The sequence below is a fragment of the Solea solea genome, chromosome 14 (genome assembly GCF_958295425.1).
Source record: "Solea solea chromosome 14, fSolSol10.1, whole genome shotgun sequence".
Classification (NCBI taxonomy): domain Eukaryota; kingdom Metazoa; phylum Chordata; class Actinopteri; order Pleuronectiformes; family Soleidae; genus Solea; species Solea solea.
In genome coordinates, this window is record NC_081147.1 from 13,747,050 (window position 1) to 13,771,338 (window position 24,289).

Genomic DNA, 24,289 nt, shown 5'->3' on the forward strand with positions numbered 1-24,289 from the left:
AAGCCGACAAGCTTTCATTAAACACAAAAGACGATTGTTTTTGACGCACAAGAGGAAACATGTAAGGAGCGGAATGAGAGCGTATCCGAGGAGGGATGGGAAGCATGTGATCGCCAGGGCCCAAAGGAGTAGTGAGCATCATGTTTATGGCAAAGTGCACACACATGCTCACCATCTTCATGAGGTAGTAGATGATGTAGTGGCGACCCTTATCTGGTTTCCTGAGAGAAAAAAAATGCAAGTTGTGAGAAGAAGAAAAAAAAAAAAAACTTTTAGTGCCTGTCAAGAAGGGGACAAAATGAGACTTACTCACCATTAATCCAGCAGATCCATTAGCCAACCCTTTCAATCTGATTGGCAATTCAATTATTTTTCTGTTGCACACAAGGGAAAGAGGCTGCATGTTTAATCTGTTTCACCCCCCAAAAAAAATCAGGATTGTATTTTCTCATTTGTAAAAAGGACAGGGGAAAAATGATACATCTGTACAGAACTGAAAGCAAAGGCACAGTAATAGAAAACACCACTGAACCTATTCCACCTACACATATTTTATAGTATGTCATATGTCAATAGCTATGTTGTATTTGATGTATACATCAAAACCTTCCCTTAAGTGTGGAAACAGGTTTAGCAGAAAATGTTAGGGCATATTTATGTGCCCCCAATAAATCCAACGGACCGACACTGAAAAAAAATCTAACTGCGTCACTCATGGACTACAATGTTAAAACTAAGTTTTCTGTGCTGTCCTGTCAGATTTCAACAGCGCATACATAAAACATACAAAAGATTTTAAGGGTCCATTCGAAGCACAGTCACATTCAACTTTATTATAACATTTAAAGACAGGAACAGCAAATAACTGTAGATTAAAAACATACATATAGATCAAATCATACTGCAATCCAAAACAGGACCACCAACTCATCAAAGACACAAACATATCAAACAAACACAAAGAAACACCCAAGAACATGAACTTGCTGATGATTAGGCTCAGTTTTTCCCTGTTACACCAGATCCAGTATATGTTCACATATGGACACAAATAAAATATCATTAAAAGTATAACAATAGAAACAGTACTAATATTCACAGCTGCTCCCTGATGTAAGACCAGTTGGCTGAGGTATTTGAAAATCTGGACAGGTTTCTTGTGACTGTGCAGCTCTGTCCACATCGTCTCAGCTTTGACTGAGTTTAGTTTTGGAGGCAAAGTCTGCACTGAGCTTACGCATCACTTCTGCGTGGCTTTGTCCAGCCAGCTCCTGTCGTACAGTCCCATAGTTCTCTTTGACAAAGTTGGCAAAAGGCGCAGGGGCGCGCGGCTTGGAAGGAGTCAGCAGGACGAGGTGACCTGTGCAGAGGGCACACACAAACCTCTGTGTGTCCAGTGACTTGGAATGACGCCCAATACTGTGAAGAATGACACCGCAACAATTAGGTGGAAAGTGATCACAAGCCTGGAAAATGTTGAATTGTAGTGTTATTATTTCAGGAAAATATGAGGGTTGACTTGCCTGTTCTGGCAACGGGTGCACTGATACTGGAATTTGTACTTGATGTCGTAAGTGTGGCAGCGAGTTACCATGGGCAGCTCAGGATGCACAACTGTGGACTTGCGAGCGTAAAACTTCCAGAAGTTTCCATGTCCATCCCTTACACCATTAATCAGCCACGTTGCAGCGTGACACATCTCATGTATCAGTGTGTCCCTGAGACGATCTGGGAAGTAGAAATTTAAATAGAACACAAATCATTTTCAAGCATGACAAGTGATACATACTTTTAGGAAATAAAATAAAAAAAATAAAAGCAGATGAATTTTGTTACTTTACTAAAGCATTACCTGCAGAATCACAGACTTTCTCTGACAGTTCTATGCGGGCGTAGCGGCTTCCACCACCTCGCTCCTGCCCTGTGATACAGTAACCTGCCGTTTTCCGCATTTTCTTATTCCAGGTCACCGACATGTCAGCAGGAAGCTGGAAAAGTAAATAAATAAATCACTTGTGCAATAACAAAATACATGGTATAATATATCATGTGCAATATGTATCTGCTGCTTAGCTGAATAATGTTGCTCTTGTGGGTTTGACAACATAATTACATCACAAACAGTCTCTGTTTCAAGTCACTTTAACTGTTCACACATTCTATTTATAATTTATTTACTATTGTCATAGAACCTATCACTTAATAAGCAGATACTTCATTCAATCATCCATCTTCTATCACTTTATCCTCCACATGAGGGGCACTGTGCCAATCCCTGCTCACATAGGGCAAAAGGCAGAGTCCACCCTGGACAGGTCGCCAGTCTGTCACAGGGCCACAACCGTCCACTCTCACACTCACATCTACGGTCAATTTAGAGTGTCTAATTTGCCTAATCCCCAAATCTGCATGTTTTTGGACTGTGGGAGGTAAACCTGGAGAAAACCCACACACACACGGGGAGAACATGCAAACTCCAAGCAGAAAGGCCTTTGTTTCGACCGGGTCACAAACCTGGGTCTACTTATACTTATGTCATTCATATATTTCATATTAAGCTTTATATTTTATCTTCTGCTAATACTGCGTTTTATTAATCTAATATCCTTGTTATTTTAATTCTGAAGAAGCAAATATAACAAACCCATAATAACATATTCTGATTAAAGCGAGAATGCTGCGTATGAGTGAAAACATAAAAAAAAAGTAAAATTCCATTGTACAGAAAACTCATTACGACAGTATAAACGTCTCTTGCCCTCTCCTGCCCCCTGCACGGCTGCCGTATACACACAGAGACTAAACAGAAGCAGAATAACAACATCAACAAAGAATCTAAATGTTCATAAAAAACTGCAGCTTTAAATCAGACATCTTAATGAATAAAATAAACAAGGGAAAGTATTATTAGTCACCACCTTGCTATCGAATACACTGGTGTTGTACAGCTGGTAGAGTTTAGCAGTGAGGTTTCCCTTATTCTGCTTAAAACTGTGGCCAAAGCTGGAGCCTGGGTTTGAGAGTGACTGTAAGAAGCAGCCTGGGATCTTACACAGTGCTACCCTACAAGAAAAAGAAAGACAAACCCCACATTACACAATACATAAATATCATTACAACCACTGAACTGTTTGTTCAGCATTCAAGGTTGTACCTACAAACTGTTCAGAAGCCAACGTACCTGCTGGTGGGGCCGTGTCTGGGTTCCGTCTGACTGACTGTAGGTTTCACCATGGTGGATTTCCCCGGTGTTTTCAGAGGTGTTTCCCCTAAGGATTTAGAGGCTGGCATTGTGCGTCTCTCTGCGGGAGGGACTAACACAGGAGGCTTCTTGCTACACTCTAGATTTAAAAATGAAAAACAAACAAAGCTAAATAGATGTTTGTCAGCTTCACAAGTACAATGAAGATTTGTGGTTACCTTTGGTGTTCTTGGGTGAGAATGACGTGCCACTGAGTTTGTTTTTCCTTTTCAGTCTCTCCAGCAAGGATGTAAACTCATCATCAGAGCTGGCAGACTCGTCCAGTTTAGAAGATGTGGAAAAAGTACACTTGGGCAATGTTGGAGTTTTTGGTGGAGGAAAAGAAAATGGAGATGAGACAGAAGAGACAGGCGGAGACGGCAAACTCTCATCTTTACCACAGAGAAGATGAGTATCACTGTTAGTTTTTGTGGCGGGTTTAGGTTTGGAGTGGCGGGTTTTCCAAGTGCTCTTGACCAAAATATTATCATCATCATCACTGTCACCAAAAAAGACTGGGGACTCCAATTGAGATAGTGGTCTCCTCAGAGGAGGCTTGGATGCTGGTGTGTTGCTTTTCTTTGGCACTGAAACACAGAGGAATCAAACATCCATTTCAAACACATCTGGGTCAATGTTGTTGTTTTGTTTCTGTTTTTTAATTTTACATCCACATTCAATTGTGCATTCTAATGTCATACCTTTTAAAGAAAATTGTGTCTCAATAAAGTCGTCACCTGATGAGTAATCATCCACAATGAAGTTTTTAAAGCTTTAAAGAAAAACAGAGGTAAATCACATATTTTCAAAAACAGGTTTTCAGTGACCAAACTTTTAAATGAGAAACAAATACAACACAATCTCACCTGTCTTCACTCACACTCTGTGATTTTTTATTAGGCTTGGTGGTGGGTGTTTTCACTCGTTGCAGAACTTAAACATGGAAGAGGATTAATTGGAGGGAGTATATGATCCACAACGTTAAGAGTTTGGCTCATTTAATGTCAGTAATTATAAAACAGAAAGGTTACTTACATGATTCAAAATCGTCTTCATCGTCAGAGCTCACCACAACTACAGTTGAACTTAAAAAAAAAGATGGAAATGATTTAGAAGTCATAGTGCCATTCCACAAACTTTCATAAGACATATTAAAGGTGAAGCAGGACAAATATTTGCTTCGTAAGAAGACTTCCTGTAAAAATGAATTGCCATACTATTCCTTCTTTGTAGCGCTACAGGTTTTCTGTGCTAAAGGTTTAGCTCTCGGTGTCGCTCTTCCCACAAGAACTACAGAATAAAAACACAAAATGTACAAGTTAGTGTGTTGACTCACTCCATCTTCATTCTATTTTGATACAAATTAACTCACTCACACTGGTCAAAGTCATCGTCACTAGACTCAATCAAAGACTTGTTTCTGTAGTCATTTCCCATGGAGCACAAGTTCTCCTTCTCTGCTTCATCTTCACTTCCAGAGAGGTAAATTGTTGTAGGCGAGGATGATCGATCTACATGTGGATGCCCACTTATCGCACCATGACGAGTCTTGCCAATTGAGCTAATCAACTAGCAACAGTTAAGACAGACAAAAGACAATACAGACAAAATTATTAAAACCAAACTGGAATGAAGCTAAAACAAAAATTACCACAATTATTATCTGTGAATTAAAGTTCTGTCTATGAATGTCACAAAAACGGTTGTACTGAGAAAAAAAACATAAAAACACATTTAATTTAATTGGAACACTAAAATATGTCATATTGTATAGCCCTAATGTTGCATAGTGATAAGGGTTGGCTTTTCTACTCAATCATGGTTGATTTTGTTGTCAGAAACATGTTAATGCTGCAAAACGCACTAAAACTTTTATCCAAAAGGTAATTTGACAAGGTTTAGTTTGTTATGTATTTAACGTTCGCTTTATACATATTTTTTTTTTATTATTTGAAATATATTAGTACACAAACAATGCAAACTGTAGAGACAGACAAATGTTGAATTAACACACCTTCCTCTCTGCTCCGTCCAGTCCTTCTTGATCCGTCCACCCCATCTTTTTAGCAACTCTTTCAAATAACCTGCGGTTATCATCATTCATAGTTTCCTCTTTCCTCTGTGAGGACAGTGCAAATACAACATCAACATTATATATATATATATATATACTGTATATATATACACATACACACACACACACACATATATATATATATATGTATATACATATATATATGTTAACGAGGTCATTTAATAAGCTAACATGTATTTGTATATAAACAAAGCGGCCACAGCTACAGTCGTTAGTAATCGTTAGCACCTTGCTGTTTCATGACACAGTGCTCCCTAAAATACATAACTTTTACACACCTATACTTCCACACAAAATAAAAGGTTATGTTACCAAACGTTGGTTGTCTGTAGTCGATGTAAATACGAGGCTGAGGTTAAAACACACGTCGCTCACGGGAGAGATTCAAATCGTGTGCTCCATTGAACCGGAAGCTGTCACGAAGACATTTGACCAATCGGAACGGGCTTCAAATGACACGTGACGTTCCGTGTACGGTAGCCTATTTGTTAACATTTAAACGCCAAATTTGATGGTCCGGAATTACCATTACAAATGACTGTGACGTCACTTTGACTTGTCGTAATTTAAATTGTGTCTAGCATGAATTGTAGTCGCAGATAAATGTGGCGTCATTCTTACTCGTCAAAACTACAGCTTCAGATATCTGCAATTCAGTTTTTACTCGTCAAAATGACACATTTTGTGTGGGGTGTGGGGAGTATAGAGTACAGTATATTGCACTCATTTGAATGAGCAGTATCACTACCTACACAGTATACAGTAGACATGGTTTTCATGGCATCATTTATTAGTTATTCTATAATAACATTGCAGCCTAATGTACTAATGCACAGCACAGTTACGTGTCCTTATTGGCTGCTCCATTGCCTACTCATACAGGTCTCTTCTGCTGTTGGACACTGCAAAGAAACTTCATCCATCTTCTGCTGCTTAATCCTCCACATGAGGGTCAGGGATGCTGTGCCAATCTCAGCTGACACAGGGCTATAGGCGGGGTATACCTTGGACAGTTATCACTCTATTTTGGTGACATTTGCTGCTGGGAGGTAGTTAATTAGTGTTTAATTTGCAATGAAACCCATTCATTGCAAATTAAACAGTTTGGTTGGTTGGTGTGTGGTGGTATTTAACAGCAATTGGCATCTGTAATGTTTCATTTCTGACATTTCAGTTTTTACATTTTTCAGGGAGGCTTAATCGTTTCACTCGTTACCATGACAACAGTGAAGTACACTGATGTATTTATTTATTTAGAAACAAAGTGTTTCCAACCTGGTTCAATGCTGCGTTGACCAAACTCAATTCACTGTTGATTTTTATCATAAATGAAGCAAAGCAGAAACTAATTGTGGAACCCAGTGTGTGATGTCAGATGTGTGACATATTTGTTCTTTGGTTCATGACATCACAGCAGATCAAAGGAGAGAGTCCATTCATTTTTAAAGCATACACAAAAACAAATCCAGAATGGATTTCTGGAACCCTCCACACAACAACCCAGTCAATGTGTTCTCTTTTGTTTCTTCGTCAGTATGGAGCAACGAGAGTGCAAGGACAACTCTGAAGAGCAGGACAATGGTACGATGATGTCTTTGTTAAAACTGCAATGTTTAAAAAAAACTGCTCTTTTGTGGCCCCATTCCTTGTATTCAAAAAAGCTCTACTTTTTACATATTTACTTGTATGTATATACTCATATTCCATGTCAAGAGTAATATGGTCATCAGTTTATTGTGCGTTGTGATATAAGGGTAATGATTTTTATTTCTCACAGTGAAAAAGCCTGTAGAAGAAATTTGTGAGAGCGTCCAGAGCCTGCAGGAGGAGGGTTCACCTCACACGGATGATTATGATAACGATGGCGATGACGATGATGATGGCGACGAAGATGATGATGACGATGACGATGATGATGACGACGATGACGCAGACTGCAGCCCTGACACTCACCAATTGTTTGCTCCCTCCTGTGACTCAAACACTCTCCATGACACATCTGACAGTGAAGGAAAATCTACGTTATTAGAGGCCATGTCATCAAAGACCACGCGATATGATGCCACGCAATCAGAAGCAACGTATTCAGAGGGCACGCAATCAGAGGCAATGGCATCTGAGGCCACGTCTTTCGATGGCATGTCATCAGAGACCATGTTTTTTGAGGCCATGTCCTCAGACATGTCACAACTGACACAACACTCTGGGAGAAAGAGAGGTGCTTTATTTCTGTATATATATATATATATGTATATATATATATATATATATATGTGTCCATCTGTGTGCAGTTGGAGTTACATGAAAATAGATTGTTCAATTTCAAACTATCAGGAGTAGATATTTAAATCCAGAAGGCAGTGATGCAACATTGCGGAGGCCAAGTGCCATAATAGCATGAAAAAGTAAGCCTATGATTCTCCTCTACAGGTAAAAAACTCCAAGGCACTGATGAATGTCAACCCCCAAAGTTTTCAAAGCTGAAGTTCCAGCTTAGCGACTTGAACGCCAAGGTGGGGATAAAGAACCATGTGTGTGGCTTGCAGCGGCAGCTGATCGAGGTCCAGAACGAGAACCAGATGCTGAATAAGCTCCAGCATCACCACACAGTCGCACTACAGCATTTCGAGGAGATGGAAAGCAGGATTGCTGAGGTTGGTTGGTTATGTCCCTCTGGTTTCTCCTCTGTCTAATCTAAAATGGTAAAATCCTTGTGGAGAGGAAGCTCTGAGACACAACTTTTGGAGGGCACCTTTAATGGTGTTTTTTTTTTATCTGTGTGCATTTGAAATCAAATTGGTTCATTTCTTTAGGGAAAAAAAATCTGATTGACCTTATAAAGCGTTCTCCATTTTCTTGCTTGATGCCACTCCTGTTCCCAGACTCTCGCCAGGCATGCACGCCACGTCAAAGTCCTGCAGATAATGCTCCGCGAGACCCGCACCTGTCGTGACCATCTAGCAAAGCAGCTTCTGAAAACAGAGCATAAGCTTCTGAACATGAGGGACACTCTTCAAGACCTGCAGCACTTCAGCCAGAATCGCTGCCTGCTGGAGAGAGAGGACCTCACAAACCTGCTGGCCCAGGCCACTGCTGAGCTGGAGGAGAAGGACAAGAGGATACAGGTATACAAACAGACACCAAAGCAGGTGATAAACGTTAAAAAAGAAAAGAAAAAAAAAGAAGCGCATATGAAAACTTCCACAGGAAAAAATAATGTTGAGTGTAATATAATTTGCTGCTCATAAAGTGCAGTTTTATACTTTTGAACAAATCTTAACTGTTCCAACTCTCCATGCAAGACTAAAGTAGAGAAAACGTTGCACTTACTCGTACATCGCACGTATGAGTAGCACTTTATAGTTTGGTTACTTACTTTACTTACTTGGTGAAAATGGTGAAATGCCCTTATTGTAAGTCGCTTTGGATTAAAGCGTCTGCTAAATGACATGTGATGTAGAGAAAGCACTCACTTTCCCACAGTGTTTTCACTATTTAACAAGGTTATCCAGCATTTAAAAAAGAATCCTGTATCCAGATCATCACATAAACCCAGAAAATGTATCCAAAATCCCCCTTACAGTAGAGAAAACCTTGGCAGAGGTCAAAAGATCATTCTCTTCTTCTATGTTGTAGGTATTAGAGAAGAATCTTCACTTGTGCCAAGCCTATTTCAATCATCAGTTAGTCAGTGAGCAGAAGAAGCTCGACGAGGAGAGAAAATTCTCCTGCTACCTACAAGAGCAGTTTAACCAGCTAACCAAGGAAACCAAAGTAAGTTTGAGAGATGCTTTCAAATTCAGTGCTTAGGTTTGCATGACTGCAGGACCACAGTGATGTTATTGTCCTTCATGTTTAAAACGCTTGCTCCATGGCCACCAGTGATAGCTTTAAGTGTTTTTTTATGTGACCTATTTTCCAATTCCAATGAGGAATCAGTTCGTGTGTGCTTTCCCTTTAACAGGATAGAACCAGAAAACTAGAAGAAAGCAACGCTTACTTAAAATTTCTCCTGAAAGAGTCCACTAAAAGAGGTAAACACAATGTCAGGAATACACAGAATAAGAGGGTATTGTTGTTACTTCGTGTGAGTATCATCTTACACAAACGCTTGATTTACAGACAGACAAAACAAGATGGTTCAAACGGAAGGACTCGCCCTTCTCCCTGAAGAGGCTGCAAGGCTTCTGGAGTTCCACCTCGCTGGTACTGAAATGAAGATGAAAGACAATTTGGTGTGTAACTGAAATATGAATATTTTTTCAAATAGAGTTGAGACATGTGAAAACATTACTAATTGTTTTACCATAATCCAGATTCCACTTTTACCCTGATTTTATATCGTTTCAGGATTGTGTCTATGCAGAACGGAAGAAACAAGAGGATACTGTTAATGTGTCAAAAGAGAATTCTACTATGAAAGCAGGTGAGCACTTCAGACCGCATATGCTTTATGTTTATTAACTCCCAGATCCCTGCTTTGCTGGCACAGTGGTTTCAGTGAGTGACTTAAGTGCAATGCAAATGTTTGTGTTTGTACATGTTTTCAGAAACCCGCGAACAAAAAGGTTGTGCAAAAAAGAGACCAGACGATGCAACTGGGGAAGAGGAGGCGCCAGAGGCGACAACGGCCAAATTCAAGAAAGAAAAAATCAAAAAGATTAACAATTACTATCCCTTCAATCAAACTATTATAAACCTGTACCATGGAAGACCGGCCCACAGCTCTGCAGACCTCAGTCCCTGTGAAGACACAGAGGCTGGTAATCACGTGTATGTCGTGAGACTACCAGCTGGGAAAATGCACCATAGTGGGGATGCACAGTAACCACATCACAGGGACGAGCAGTGTTAGGCATGGACGTACAACTCGGTCTGCGTCATTCATAAAAACAAACAAAAACAAACAAAAAAACAACCAACAAAACACTAAAGTCATCTTCATGACTAATGTACTAAATAAGACTGACTGATAATAGGATCATTATCATAATATTATAAAGGAGAGTATATATTATCGTAATACCATAATGCAATTTCCAGCTCACTAACAAATAATGGTAACTGTGTATCCAAGTAATAGCTTGGTTATGAGAATTACTGTAGACTACGATCAGTGTAATATCTTCACATTAAAATGGTTTTGGAAGCAAAACTGGTCAAGTATGCCATTTGTTGTGTTTGTGTGTTTAAATATAAATACACTCAGATTTCGTCAGCATTTTCTTTTTTACCTGAAACAAATCATTAAAACGGAGTAGTGTTGGTTTGTGGATCTTGAGGTTTGGGAAACATTATTTCTGACATTTTATGGACCAAACAAGCAAATAAATCTACAAAAATATCATTTGAGCAATTGATTATGAAAATAATAGTTAGTTGCAGCCCCATTATCAAAATATTACTTGGCAATTACGGTAGAAATAAGATGGCATTACAAATGACCACACTATTATCATATTGATATTGTACTGTAAAGTGTTATTAATTTAACAATGGATTATTAATAACACTTTACAGTAAAGTCCTTTGTGTTTTCAACACGTCTCGCTTTACTAGCTTGCGCAAATGTGTGAAATGTCGCCAAGTGACACAAGATCTAAAAGGCCGATTTGAATGTATGAGCTACAGACTTCCATGGAGACTTCATGAGACTTGGGAGTGTTTGCAACATCTCCAGTGAACTGCAATACATATGTTTTGCCAACTCTTTGTTTTTATTATATTTAGAGCCGAGCGGCATCATCAACAGCATACAGTCAACAGACAATACAAAAACAAACTGCTTAGAAAATACTTACCCAAGCTGTTCCTTGTGAAATTAAAAAAAAAAAAAAAAATTATCTGTGTGCACAGCTCTGACAAGTTAAGTGGAATTTAGGCCCATTCCAGTTACCTGAAATTCCACTGCCCCGCTTTGTCCAATCATTTTTACAAGCAGTGTGACATCATACAGGACAACAGCTAGTGAACAGATCCCTCAACTGACAACAAAATTAAAGTTGGCATTAGGTAAGAGGATAAAGTTACCCAGACATATTCTTGCACATAAACTAATTGCAGTCATTTAACATCTTAAAGACAAAAGTAAAGAGCAGTTGCGATCCATCTTTAACAGTTGCATGTTTAAGCAGGTGAGACGAAAAGTTGGACTTACAATTTTCAATATGTGGCATTGTCCATTTAAAAACTCACAACACTCTATCCATTTAGAATTGTTCGACAAGTAATGATGGTTGGGCATTTCTCTCCACATGCTGCAATTAGTCCTGTTTGCACAGTGACAGGAAAAACAAAATCCACTGACCAAGGTACTAAAGGGTAAACGGGGCATATACAATCCTTTCATGCTCACCAAATATACTGCGCTTTAGGACAAGAGTCTCAGGGGAGGAGCCTGAAAGTCTCAGGCTCCCTCTGGCTCAGGAAATGCAGATGTGTGATGACGGCAATGGGGTCAAACTTATATATACACATGTGGGCTCCTTCACAAAAAAAAGAGTCCCATTAGTAAGTCAGGAAGGATATGTTGACAATCACTCAGGGGGTGGGGGCTACAAACTGATCATTCAAGCTAGAGTGGGGCGGAGGGGACTGGCAAGGGCTGGGATATGAGCTAAAAGTAAATTTACATGCTTCTTGTTCAAGAATTCTCACTGGCCTCTACTGTTTGGAATTTGACCATGTGCTCTGGCTTGTTGCCGTTGCTATGGTGCTCCCACATCTGCAGATAGAGCCTCTCAAGGTCTGTTGTGTACTGCTTGGTGTTGAAAAGAGGGCTGCAGATCCGCTGCTTCCAAACACGTGCTCTAATCATCTTCAGGCTGAAGGAAACGTGGACAAGTGGCAGGTTTAACAGTTAAAGAGAGACATTTTCTTTTAATCAACTTTGGATGAACGACTACTTACTATTCCATGTCGGAGCCGAGTTTGACTGCGATGTCCTCGTAGTCTTGGCGACTGTGGGCTATTAGCTCAGGGCAGCCAAGACAGTTGAGTTGTGAGGCAGCCACACGAGAGGCAAGGGTCTCACCTTTAGAAAGAGGTCTTACGGTTAAAATCTAAAGTCTGAATGAATAAAATGTTAGAATGTAATTTGGATTTAAGGATCTTTTACACACATTTATTATTCTCACCTGGCATGGTGACCATAGGTGTTCCAGCCCAGAGCACATCCATGCCTGTGGTGTGACCATTGCAGAGAGGAGTGTCCAAGCACACGTCAGCCAGCTGGCCCCGTCTCACGTGCTCCTCTTTGGGTGCCACGGGAGAGAAGATGATGCGGGAGCTCTGCAGACCCATGTTCTGAGCGTACTGCACGATATTGGGCTCTCCCACTGCAGGGAAGCGAAGAAGCCACAGCACACTGTTGGGCACACGCTTCAGGATCTGGAACAAACGCAAATTCAAGCGATTAAGTGACATTTAACTTAAGAAACAAAAGTCTTTTCAAGTACAGAGTTGAAGTAAGACGACTCGGAGCAGTCCAACTTACGTTGGCCCACATCTGAAGAGTAGGAGGATCAATCTTGTAGAGCTGGTTGAAGTTGCAGTAGACAATCGAGTCCTCTGGAAGACCATACTGGGAGCGGGTTGTCACGACGACCGTGCGTGGCACCTCCTCACCAGTGGCTGCTTTGTTATTGATCTAAAATGAGGCACAAAGCGTTAAGGTGGAATTGTCATAATTCTGTTTTATATGACTGGTCTTGATTGCTTAAAACCCGTTAATGTGAATTTGCTGCCAAGCCAAGAATGTAGGAGGTTAATTTTAAACCCAAACAGTGCCACCACTTCCCCCTCACCAACAATTCTGCACTTAACACCTTGCTTTCATACCTGTGTGGACAAAGTCCGATAGACAAACTCATCTGCTGAAAAGATCTGGAAAAGTGGCATGCTAAATTAACTCGCTGCATTTGGAGACACTTTGACCCTAGCTATATGACACGTGTGTGCAAGTGAGACATACCTGTGTGGTGGCCAGGCCATTGCTGACAGTGAAGCCATTGATTGTGACCTGGATTTGGCCTTGATTGATCATGTTGATGATTGCTTCAGCTGCTGTGTTCATGGGGATCACCGGCATGGACAGAGCTCCATTTGTGTCCCCGGCACTTTCCTGGTTGCTGTCGCACTTCATCTGGCCATAGGAAAGTAGTGACATGGCAAACGTTTAGCCCACTGGTTTGTCGTCGATGCACTTAACGATCACTTAGTTCTCATAACTCACCTTGATTATTTTGACATCTGGCAGACTGTCTAAGAAGGCCTTTACATCAATACCATTGAGAACGATGCGATTGTCAAAGATGTGTCCATTCGACTTGAAATCAATCACTGCCTTTTTCTGTGAATCCAAGGAAAATGTGTTACAAACACCATAATTACACCAATAGCGATTACAGACATGGCAAACAGTGCGAGGACGGACAGACCTTGAGGTGAGGGAACATGTTGGCGTGGTCTCCGATGAAGAAAGTATTGGGCATGTAGGCAAGTTTTTCTGAGTACTGCTCAGCGACCTCGACAGGTGAGGTCTCCTTATCAGAGATGATGTAGTCCATGAAGGGAGCCCCACTGGTTCCTGGGTAACCGAGCCACATCGCCTGTTCCGTATAAAGCAGAGACCAACAATTACTTGGGCATTCTTTGATGCAAACCACTTAAATCTATTCTCCCGTTTAAGATGAGCAGAGATGATATATAGAATGTTGTGTCAGTAAAAAGTCATTTAAAGAGCGGACCTGAATAGGAGCGGCGCGCAGGGCAAACAGCTCATTCCGGGCACCTTTGGTGTATCCATTCATGTTGACCAGAATGTGGACTCCGTCCTGATGAATACGATCAGCTGCCTTGCCATTGCAAGGGATCTGGAGGAGAGAGGCATCATTTTCAGTGAAACAAATGATGTATCTTAATTGTTAAGGTTCATATACACTCATAATAGACTTCAATTCAAAAGTAAACGCAAGGTGATGAGTTACCTGTGAGAGGTCAGTGAAATGATGAGCCTCTGCTATCACTTTGACCCGAAAGTTGGTACTATCATCGGGGCTGAGTGCGTAGCAGAACACCTAAGGGAAAAAATACGACATGTCTTTAGCATAATTGATATGAATGTGCTAATAAAAGGGCACTGCATTGTATCACAAGGTTAATTTAATTTCGACAAATAAAAGTTAGAATAAAGATCACCCACCTCAAACTTCTCAGGATTGTGCATCCCGGGAATGGACTGCATCAGGTGGGAAGTCGGGTGGTTTCCGAAGTCAGAACTGACATACCCGACACGCAGACGCCCACCACTGGCCTTCAGATCCTTGGGATGCTCATAAGGAGGTTTGTGCAGTGCATTGATCTGTGGCATCAGCAAAAACGTGTAAGAAAACTGGTGTTGGTTCATCTACCGTTATGTCGAACATCCACTGACAATTATAGCCCTGCAAGCAACCCAGTCACCACCATCTTTAAAATTCACATCTTACTCAACCCTTACCATCCTATGTCCCAGCAGACAGCCACTGCCATCACCATCCACCGTCCATGTCCCAAAAAAAGAATTAAACTTTACTTGCTTTCATCATTTTGTGTACCTTGTCCAGGCAAAGGTTTCCATGGCGCTCCGCAATGGCCTTTCGGAAGCCGTGAGAGAGTGGGTACAGCATGCTGTGGTGTGGGTGCACTGAGGGCAAGCGGTTCTTCTCCAGCTGATCGGCCACAATGCTCACAAGCTTCTTCATCCGCTCGTCATAATCCGTCCAGTCGCACACGATCTGGAAGAGAGGGGAAAAAAAGCCAGAGAATGGGCATCTAACTTAACTACTTGTGTAGTTCTGTAAAAGTTGACAATTATGAGCGTCCACGTACCTGCAGACAATGTGCCAAGTTGCAGTAAGCATCTGGGAAGTCTGGCTTGAGTTTCAAGGCTGTGCGGTAAGATGCAATGGCCTCTGGGATGTTTCCAGAATCCTTTATGTTTAAGGCAAACAAGACAATTTATATATATAAAAAAGAACTCCAACTTGCCAACAGCTATCTATTCTCAATCATAATTTTCAACTGTGTGTACTTAAAACTCATTGGCTGGCAGCCATTTTAGGAGCAGTGATAAAATTGAGCAGTTAATGGCAGTTAATTGGCAACCGTGTGATGTTTGTGTGTAGCATGGAGAGCATCAAGCAATTTCACGCCAAAGTAAAAACCTGATCACAAAAACGTCCAACAAATTTGGGTAAGCTACAAAACACGAGGAAATACTTTCAAAGTTACTGGCAACTGCTATCCATACCTTGTGAATAGAAGCCAAATTGCTGTGAGCATCAGCAAAGGCCGGGTTAATCTGGATGGCACGGGTGTAGCACTGCAGCGCTCCTTGTACATCTTGCATTTCTTTCAGTGTATTTCCCATGTTGGAGTAGGCATCAGCAAATGTGGGGCTGATTCTAAAATAAAACAGAAAAATTGTCAACACAAGAACATTTGTCAAATAACTTACTGATTGATACATGAGCATTCACTTAAGAACACATTCATTACATAGGGATTTGTGACGACGTAGTGAAGTGAGCGGGTTACAAACCTAATTGCCTCTTTGTAGTGCATGAGAGCCTCCTGGAGTTTGCCCTGCTGCTGCAAGACACTGGCCAGGTTGGAGTGAGCTGCTGCAAACTCTGGGAACACCTGAGGAAAAACAATAAAAGGGTGAAGACAAATGGTAGAGGAATACATACATACATACATACCTTACACGACAATATTTCTTAAGAATACCCGAAAGAAGAAAATATCATTTCCTCTTACCTCTAAGGCTTTTCTGTAGAGCTGGACTGCATCCTCAATGTTGCCCTGTTCGCGCTTGATATTGGCCAAGTTATTAAGGGAGTCGGCGTGAGTTGGACACAAACGCAAGGCTGTGTTGTAGCACTCTTCTGCCTCGGAAACCTGAGAGAGATGACGGCATTTTAAAGTGGTATTAAGTAAATACATATCGTCTTACAAGAACCTATGAAATTGTCAAAAATGTAGCTGCACAACATTATCATATGACATGCATTCAGGCAGTGGCCTTACATTGCCTTTCTCCTTCAAGGCATTTGCCAAATTGCAGTAAGCATCAGGGAAGTGGGGCTGCAGTTCAATAGCACGACGGTAGGTGTCAATAGCCAGATCAATTAGACCCTGTTCATAGTAGACACACGCCAAGTTTCCATGGACCACAGCATGGTTGGGGCTTAGGCTCAAGGCTCTCAGGTATCCAGCCACAGCTCTGGACAGATTTCATTAGAGGTGAAGAACAGGTGAGTTGCAAAAAAAAACTTTAAAACCCTCATTAAAAGCTGATGTGTGTTATGCAGGGTCCTGCTTTAACAATGTTATGTGAAAACAATGATGCAAGATAAACGCGGACAAGGAAACTGAAGCGACACCGCTTCTGACTCGGCTCTAAATTCCACACAAGGTGTGTCAGGGTGGTGCTCTATGAGACATAAGACGAGACATGCATTGATGAAAGACGTGTCACTTTCTGTCATGACACGGACTCACCTGTCAAAGATTCTGGCTTCCTTCAAAACATTTCCTAAATTGATGTAAGCGTCAAGAAAATTTGGGTCCAGGGTAACTGCCTAAAAATTGAAATGTAGGTTCAAAATATGTCACAATTTATCAGGACATTGAGCAATAAGACTGAACATTACAAAATTATGGGGACTGACCTTTTCAAAATGATGTATAGCCAGCCATATTTCTCCCTGGGCATTGAACACACAGCCCAGGTTGCTCCAAGCCACCGCAAAGTTGGGCTGAGTCTCAATGGCTTTCAGGTAGCAAGCCTTCAGTGGGTTAACAATGAAAAACGACAGGAAAGGAAGAGTAGAGAAAGAATGGGAGCGGTATAGATTGTAGAAGGGAGGACAAGGGATTGTAAAATAAAAACAAATAGAAGATTGAGAGTAAAAGTAAGAAAAAACAAAAAGGGCAGAGAAAGCAAAATTAGTGACCATTCTCAATTAAGGCAAAAAGTGAGTCTACAGCATGGGCTTGCATGCGCGTAACTCTGCTGCGCTAAGCAGCATTGCTTTTTCCTACGCTGCGCAAATCCAACCAACACCCACACGTAGGTCCCACATCCCCCAGTTATGACAACACTAAGGAAAATGTAGTGGTTCCCACATACAGGAATTAATATATGCCCTCCAATATTATCTGTATTCATTATTCAAACCACTCAGTTAAAATGCAAAAATAAAATTCAATACCTTGCATCAGATATCAAATGGTATCCATTTTAAATTGGGTATGTAACTCACAACCTGGGATGCTAGACAATTTGTGCAGGTGATGGTCCCTGTAATGCATGCGCAACAAACGCAAGCGCACGGTGGGTGTACATTGCCACCATCACCACAGTTCACCATATTATGCCGCTTGCGCGACCTTGCGCCTGGCAGAGGTCATTGCGTTTCGCTGCTGCGCTCGCTGAATGGCCAGATGAGAAAGCTGCAGACCAACAACTCCTGGCAGAACATCTGCAACAACAGACTGGTTCACACTCAGCACCCATTTAAACATCTCAGAATGAGGGGAGATTGTGGGTATTAAATCAACCAGTGGCCACATTTTGGGGTTAAAACATGGGGCATATTACAGTCACTTGTTGAATAAGGAAAATTAATTAGTGCACAATAAGTGTTTGGTAGCCAATTGTATGTCTGAGATTTTGGGGCATTTGGGAGCAAGGCTGGTTGTAAATGGAGAGAGGTCCGCAACCATCAGGCCAAAGGAGGTGAGGGGATGGGGATGCCTGCGCTTTCCGTCGTTTCGGTCGCTTGGAGGGTATCGCTGCGCAGCCCCTGCGCTACTGCAGACTCACAGCGCACTATCTGCATCATCAGAGCGCTGCAACTCCAAATAAAGAAGGAAAAACAAAACAAAATAGGAAAAATAACCAACATGTAAGAGTTAGAGGGTTCTTACTTGTTTTTCACCATAATTGCTTCCAAATCCAAGTTTCTTTTTACTCAATACAGAGTTGGGAAATTAGTGTAGAATATTTTAAGAGATGCTAACAGTAATTTGATTTGTTACTTTTTTTCATTTGCTCTTCAAAAGGAAGTCACAAGACAGAGGAGCTAAAGCATAAAGTGAGGTGGTTTTTCTTTTGTTGGCAGTTACAAACCCGTTACCATATTTTTGGACTTTGTCAGAGTGGTGGCCGCGGCTGGCTGGAAGAAGAGGAGAGGACTGAGGCTGCCCTAGTGTTCCTTTCCGCCAGGCACCTACGCAGGAATAGTGTCACCCACCTGAAACCTTCTAAATAACAATATCAGTTGTGGAAAAACCAAAAGAGACAAAATCAGAAAACAAGATCGTTAGTAAAGTTTTCAAACAATTCATTATTTTTAAATATGGAAATAAAACAGGTTCTTCCATATCTCAAACAAAACAGACTATTCTTAGTTTTCATTCATGCAATGAATGTCTCATTTCAAATAAAACAAAGGAATGTTTCGAGGGTAACAGGGAGGGAAGAAAGGCTTTGTTGTGTTCATTGTAACAATAATATAGCCAGGATTTCTGTTTGTCAAATAGGTTATTGTGTCAAACTACAGGAGGGCAGTTACTGGCTTGATCTTGGCCAAATGAACTGATCCCAATTCTCTGGGAATAATATTACATATGAAGGAAAAGGGAAAAAGTATTAATCATCGCTTTGCATTTGTTCTTTTGGCATTTTCATTAAATATTTGAGACTTTGATTTCTTTATCCTGGCCTGCTTTCTTGAATCCTGGCCAATGGGGTGGAGAGAAAAGTCTGTGGTTTAATTACTTGTATCTAGAATCCTCCACAGCTCTGAAATAAAGAAGTCATCGCTGCTGCTGCTGCGCATACTGTCTTTCTAACCCAGCATCTGACGCAGGCGGTGGAATACAGATAGGGAGCTGTCTGCCGGACACCAATTTGCTTGAAAAATAAATTTGCTTGATAGTTTAACAGGCTACACAGAACAGCGGCTATCAGAACTGATAACCAGCTGGTTATGGTGACATCATCAGCCACAGTTCTTAGAGAATAAATACATGACGAGTGCATGAGCACCAATTAGGCATAGCAAAAGGGTCAGGAAGACAGCTCTAAGCGCGTACTCCACCAAACCTTAGCAGGCGCGCGGGGGGGGGAGCGACAGAGCAGGAGAGCTTGCTGCCCCATGATGCTCCTCCCCACTCCTTTACCCCCCTCTAGCACAAAATAAGATGGCCTGTAACCAGTTGGGCAACTCCACTTCTCCAGATTTGACCCAACCCCGGGAATCCCTGTAATACAGTCAAGTATTAAAAAGTAAGAGATACAAGACACTTGGGGGTAAATAAGATTCACACTGCCAGCTGAGAGCAGGCACTTGCCATTGGGAACTTGATTGGATTGAGTTTTTGGAGTATAGCTATTAGGTTAGAAACCATCTTATCTTTTGCGCTGCAAGGTCAAACTAGTTTCTCATCAGTTCACGTATTCTTCAAAGACCGAGCCAGCATTTTCCCTCCTAAGCCAACTACATGAAAATGCATGGACTGAGATTTGGAATTTACCATAAAGATACACTGTACCAATTTTAAAAAAAAAGCCAGCCTTTCTTCCTGAAAGGGGAGGGGCTGACCTTCGGTAAAAGGTCAGAATGAAGCACTGAACCTCTATAGTGACATATTCTAAGTGAATTATCTGTGCTGTAAAATCAAAATACAGCTTTAACTGTCCAAAAATAATTAAATAAAAATGTGTTTCCTCTGAACGTGAAAAAAAAATCAGAGAAGTCTGTTGCCTCGTGTGTTGGGGCAACTCATAGCAGTCCAATATTTCCAAAGGTTGTTTGGCAATTTGGGGTTAGAGGCTCAAAAAATCTAAAAAAAAAAAAAAAAAGTCATCCTTCGTGTTGCCAGGGGAGTGGAGGGAAAAGCACTCCATGTAGCTTAAAAAAAGTCAAAAGGATCTATAGTCTCAGTGGGAAACTACAAACAAAAATGTATGGACAAGAAAAGAAAAATCTACAACAAAAAACACAAACAACACATCTATTCGAACGTCAACTCGCTGTAACATACCTTAGCCTCTTCCAAACGCCCAAGGGCTTTGAGCAAGTTCCCCAGGTCACTACGCACACAATAAAGATCCTGAGGGGGGAAAATGATTTTTTTTAGTCCAAAAAAACTAAACAGTAATGTATTTATCACCATGTATGTTTGCCATTTTGCCAAATTAAATAGAACTCCAATTACAGGGTTATACTGTAATGCAGACACATAAGCTTGCACTGCTCCCTCCATGTCCCCTGCTGCCACCAGAGCTGCTGCCAAGTTGATGTATCCATCAATGAAGTCTGGCTTTAGTCTTAGAGCATGACGGTAATGCTCTATGGCCTCCTGCAGTTGGCCACGCTCCTTGTACACATTCCCCAGGTTGGAGTAGGCCTCAGCCAACATCGGGTTCTGCTTAATGGCCAAGGTGCTGAAGTGAGCTGACCTGCAAAGCCAGAACAGGAAACACAATTGTTACAATCCTGGGTAAAAAAAAAGTGGCTGGCAGTGTTGACTTGATGCACCACGTTGAGGCAGCAGCAAGGTATGTCATGAAAAAGTGAAACCTGCTGTAAGATGTAAGGGACGGGTGTTTTAAACAGTACATCAAGCATCATCTTCGACTAATAATTTCCAAACAGTAGAACAAAGGCATTTCAGCAACATCCAGTATTATATAGTTACTAAAGTGTATTATGCAATTCATTAGTATACTCCAAATGAAACAGTGTTTGTAGGTGCTGCTTCTACGATATGCATTGTAAATGGCTTTTAAAAAGCAATACACATGCTCTGAATCGAAATGATTTATCTCAGAAACCTTACAAAGTTGATTTACTATTAATAACCTCATTTCTGCATAGTTTGTGTATTTGACTCTGGAGAATACTGCTGACCTGCATTAACATGATCAATGAACACAAACAAAATTTAATCCTGAAATTCACACAACACCCGAAACAGTCACCATGGAACCTGCAAAGCAAAAGTAGGCCCACCAACTGAAGAGAGTTAGAATTGAGGCAACAGCCATATAATCAGACCATACTAAACCGGGATTTCCAGCACAGCTGTTGTATTTCATTTCCCAAGACACAGTTGTGTGCTGTGAGAAAGTCACAGTGGATCCACTATTCCCTGCCATTTCCACACCACATGCCCAGTGTGCATCGAGTCAGCCCCCCACACCTCACCTGTCGAGTCTTCGGCACTGGAAGTGGATTGAGGACAGGAGCAGCAGGACACCTGTGTTATCAGGCTCCTGTCTCCACAACTGCATGCAGTGGCGCTCAGCTGCCTCAAAGTCCCCTGATTGATACTCCCGGTGCGCCAGCTCAGCCAACCCTTGGAAGGAAAGCATACGTTTTGTCGGTTCTGGAGCACCAACACAGCCCAAGGGGGGAAACAACATGTTAGAGGTGATGGAAGAAATTAAAGCAGACAAATGAAAACACAAAATAAGGATTCAGTGATAAATAATAAATTTCAATTGGAATGCAACATAAAAGGGTATGGCCAGAGTCAAGAGATCACCATGTCTGATTGTTGACACTCATTTACACTGAATTCAAGGTTGTTTTAATTCATTGGGATCATGGTGAGGGGAAAAAGGATACTGAAGGGCTGTCTTGGATTACCAAACTGCCAATAATATGGATGCAATGTAGCTGTGGCAATTTTATCAAAGATCAGACTGATTGAAGGCTTTGCCATTTATGTTATTATTTATATCATATATTATATTTAGTTAGAGTGAGAAGGTCAATCAGTAAATTGTATTTATTGAGATGCTTTTTTTCATTGAATTGATAATTTTAGTGCAAGGGTTTACACTAAAATTATCAAAATGTACTACACAAAAGATGTGTGATGAAAAAGACAGTGGGAGAATATCCAGCAATGGAATTTCAGAAGCTCTGACATAACATCTTTAGACTTGGCAGACTGACATATTTAACACTCTTTAACGCTCCAGATTTAATTTTTAAATGATGAACCTCACTGTGCGGTTAAATTTTATTTAATACCTAATCAAAAATACAGTCAGTAGATTAAGCTCAATTTGTGGCATAAACAGTCCACAGGGACATCATGCATGATGTAAAACCAGGTGGAGGAGACGGGACTTCCTGATAAGTGGGGAATGACAGGTACCTTTTTAATTTATACTATTGTGTCAGAGCAGACATTATGTTCGCAATAGAACAGGTTTGTCCACCAATGATACTTACATTGTTGAGCTTGTATGTACAAAGGATGGACAGGTTTTATTACACAATGCAAGGTGGAGTGAATGGCCACCATTAAATGCATCAACCCCACTGAGCATCTTTCAAGAAAATCGATACTAGTCTGACAGAGGAAAAGCAGCCATTAACCTGCACACCAAGATTAGATATCTAATTTATCACTAAACATTATCCCAGTTTAAAATATATACAATTTAATTCTAATTAATCATAACGCCGGCGAAACTGAAGATATCTGCACCTAAAATGATGGCTAGTCATAACAAATTCGGATATAAAATTTAATTGAGTGATAAATAAATCAATTGTGGACACGTGTAATTCAGATTGGGTATTTAATGATAAAACGGCTTGCTCTGTGACCAGCCATGACCTGGCGTAGTTCGGTTACTGACACTAGCAGACTCAAACGCGTTGGTGGCGTTTCATTAAAAGAAGGACGCCATTTTCTGGTCCAATTCAAAAATACAATAGCGTCTGTTTTGATGTCGCTCGGATTACATGTTTGTTAGCTACCAGTACATAGTTTTGACATGAGCGATTAAAAAATCATTACAAAGCAGTGAATATTGCGATTTTTTTTACATCATATATATGTTTGAGCATCCGTGGGCGGTTTTGAAAGAGCGCGATTTGATAGCGCCAGCGTTACCTGCTACATATAACACGAAGATTTAGCCAGAGACTATTCATATGAATTAAATTATGATTTCACTTTTTATTCCATTTACAGAGCTTCGTTGGTTTGTTAGTCACCAGCTCGGATCAGATACTGGACCGCGGCGGACTGTGTCGTCGTCTTCTTGTTAGCATTTAGCACACATTTGGCTAACATTAGCAAACTGAAAGCAACCAACCTGTGCTGTCAGCCACGTTTCCCACTGAGCTCGCCATCTCCTCTGTCTTGGTGTCCTGCACGGTGGTCGTCAATGCGATCTCTTGGAGGTGACAATTTTTAGAGAAAAAGGTGTTGTCTTTGTCGGCTACTAGCAGCACACGCGTTGCCAGGGCCGGCTAAGTAGCTCACCAGCTACCTCTATGTTTGATTTCCTGTTCTTCGTTCGAGCACGCGCTCTTACCGTTGCGGTGGTTAGTATACAGCTTGGTTATAATCAATCATTTAACCTCATCAAAATTACAATATTTTACGGATTAAACTACACCCGACTTTAAGCGATAATATTTGGTTTACTCCCCGCGATGAAGCAACCACAGACCATGAAATGGCGAAGTGGGTGGAACTAGGTACTGAGAGAAAGTAGATCCGCACAACGCCATTGCAACTTGGGCACATAATAGCTTATTAAAACAATATTTCGTAGTATATAACATTGTAATATTTATCAATGTTGTTGTAGACAAAGGCTTTATTTTTATGCATCCATTCTAACAGAAATGCGAATAGTTATTTACGAATGACATTGCGCGGAAGAACACGTTGGTGCACAGGCACAGTACGTTCCAGCTAAAAAGGAAAGTAGAATCAGCTCTTTAATTATCAATCAGATCTATCCAACATCTAAATATATCCATCTCGTAAGTGTCTGCAGTCTGCGAGATTAAAATAATAACGAGGAACAAAGAAACTGGTGGTGAAAGTATGGTAAAATACAGACTATCGTTGAAAATCAA

General features: G+C 41.0%; 3 protein-coding genes across 15 annotated transcripts; 1 reads left to right on the forward strand and 2 right to left on the reverse strand.

Annotated features, from left to right (window-relative positions):
- Positions 1-813: 813 nt before the first annotated feature.
- On the reverse strand, positions 814-5,773 carry gcna (germ cell nuclear acidic peptidase). Of its 2 annotated transcripts, XM_058648984.1 has the most exons (13): positions 5,649-5,773; positions 5,256-5,360; positions 4,618-4,810; positions 4,459-4,531; positions 4,277-4,326; positions 4,108-4,174; positions 3,943-4,013; positions 3,421-3,828; positions 3,182-3,341; positions 2,919-3,063; positions 1,853-1,988; positions 1,524-1,728; positions 814-1,419 (listed from the first exon to the last, which is right to left on the reverse strand). In XM_058648984.1, the coding sequence occupies exons 2-13, from the start codon at positions 5,343-5,345 to the stop codon at positions 1,188-1,190; spliced, it is 1,830 nt and encodes a 609-aa protein (XP_058504967.1). In that variant the 5' UTR covers positions 5,346-5,360; positions 5,649-5,773; the 3' UTR covers positions 814-1,187. The 2 variants fall into 2 exon arrangements, with proteins under 2 accessions (XP_058504967.1, XP_058504968.1); XM_058648985.1 differs by lacking the exons at positions 5,256-5,360; positions 5,649-5,773 and having other exon boundaries at positions 4,614-4,767.
- A 1,026-nt stretch (positions 5,774-6,799) lies between these two features.
- LOC131472773 (lebercilin-like protein) lies at positions 6,800-10,481 on the forward strand. The gene is made up of 9 exons (XM_058650221.1): positions 6,800-6,917; positions 7,114-7,554; positions 7,767-7,990; positions 8,219-8,461; positions 8,973-9,110; positions 9,301-9,370; positions 9,459-9,571; positions 9,687-9,762; positions 9,887-10,481. Exons 1-9 carry the CDS (start codon positions 6,872-6,874, stop codon positions 10,162-10,164), a joined length of 1,629 nt encoding a protein of 542 aa, XP_058506204.1. The 5' UTR covers positions 6,800-6,871; the 3' UTR covers positions 10,165-10,481.
- Positions 10,482-11,032: 551 nt separating this feature from the next.
- On the reverse strand, positions 11,033-23,894 carry ogt.1 (O-linked N-acetylglucosamine (GlcNAc) transferase, tandem duplicate 1). 12 transcript variants are annotated; one of them, XM_058649373.1, is made up of 23 exons: positions 23,515-23,894; positions 21,602-21,752; positions 20,610-20,853; positions 20,436-20,504; positions 17,054-17,170; positions 16,884-16,963; positions 16,410-16,605; positions 16,140-16,280; positions 15,919-16,019; positions 15,628-15,781; positions 15,207-15,308; positions 14,915-15,112; positions 14,539-14,697; positions 14,324-14,413; positions 14,084-14,209; positions 13,775-13,945; positions 13,570-13,686; positions 13,309-13,479; positions 13,176-13,220; positions 12,832-12,984; positions 12,458-12,725; positions 12,246-12,369; positions 11,033-12,160 (listed from the first exon to the last, which is right to left on the reverse strand). In XM_058649373.1, the coding sequence occupies exons 1-23, from the start codon at positions 23,549-23,551 to the stop codon at positions 11,980-11,982; spliced, it is 3,195 nt and encodes a 1,064-aa protein (XP_058505356.1). In that variant the 5' UTR covers positions 23,552-23,894; the 3' UTR covers positions 11,033-11,979. The 12 variants fall into 12 exon arrangements, with proteins under 12 accessions (XP_058505356.1, XP_058505354.1, XP_058505353.1 ...); XM_058649371.1 differs by having other exon boundaries at positions 12,473-12,725; positions 21,602-21,782; XM_058649370.1 differs by having other exon boundaries at positions 21,602-21,782.
- Between the last annotated feature and the right edge of the window lie 395 nt (positions 23,895-24,289).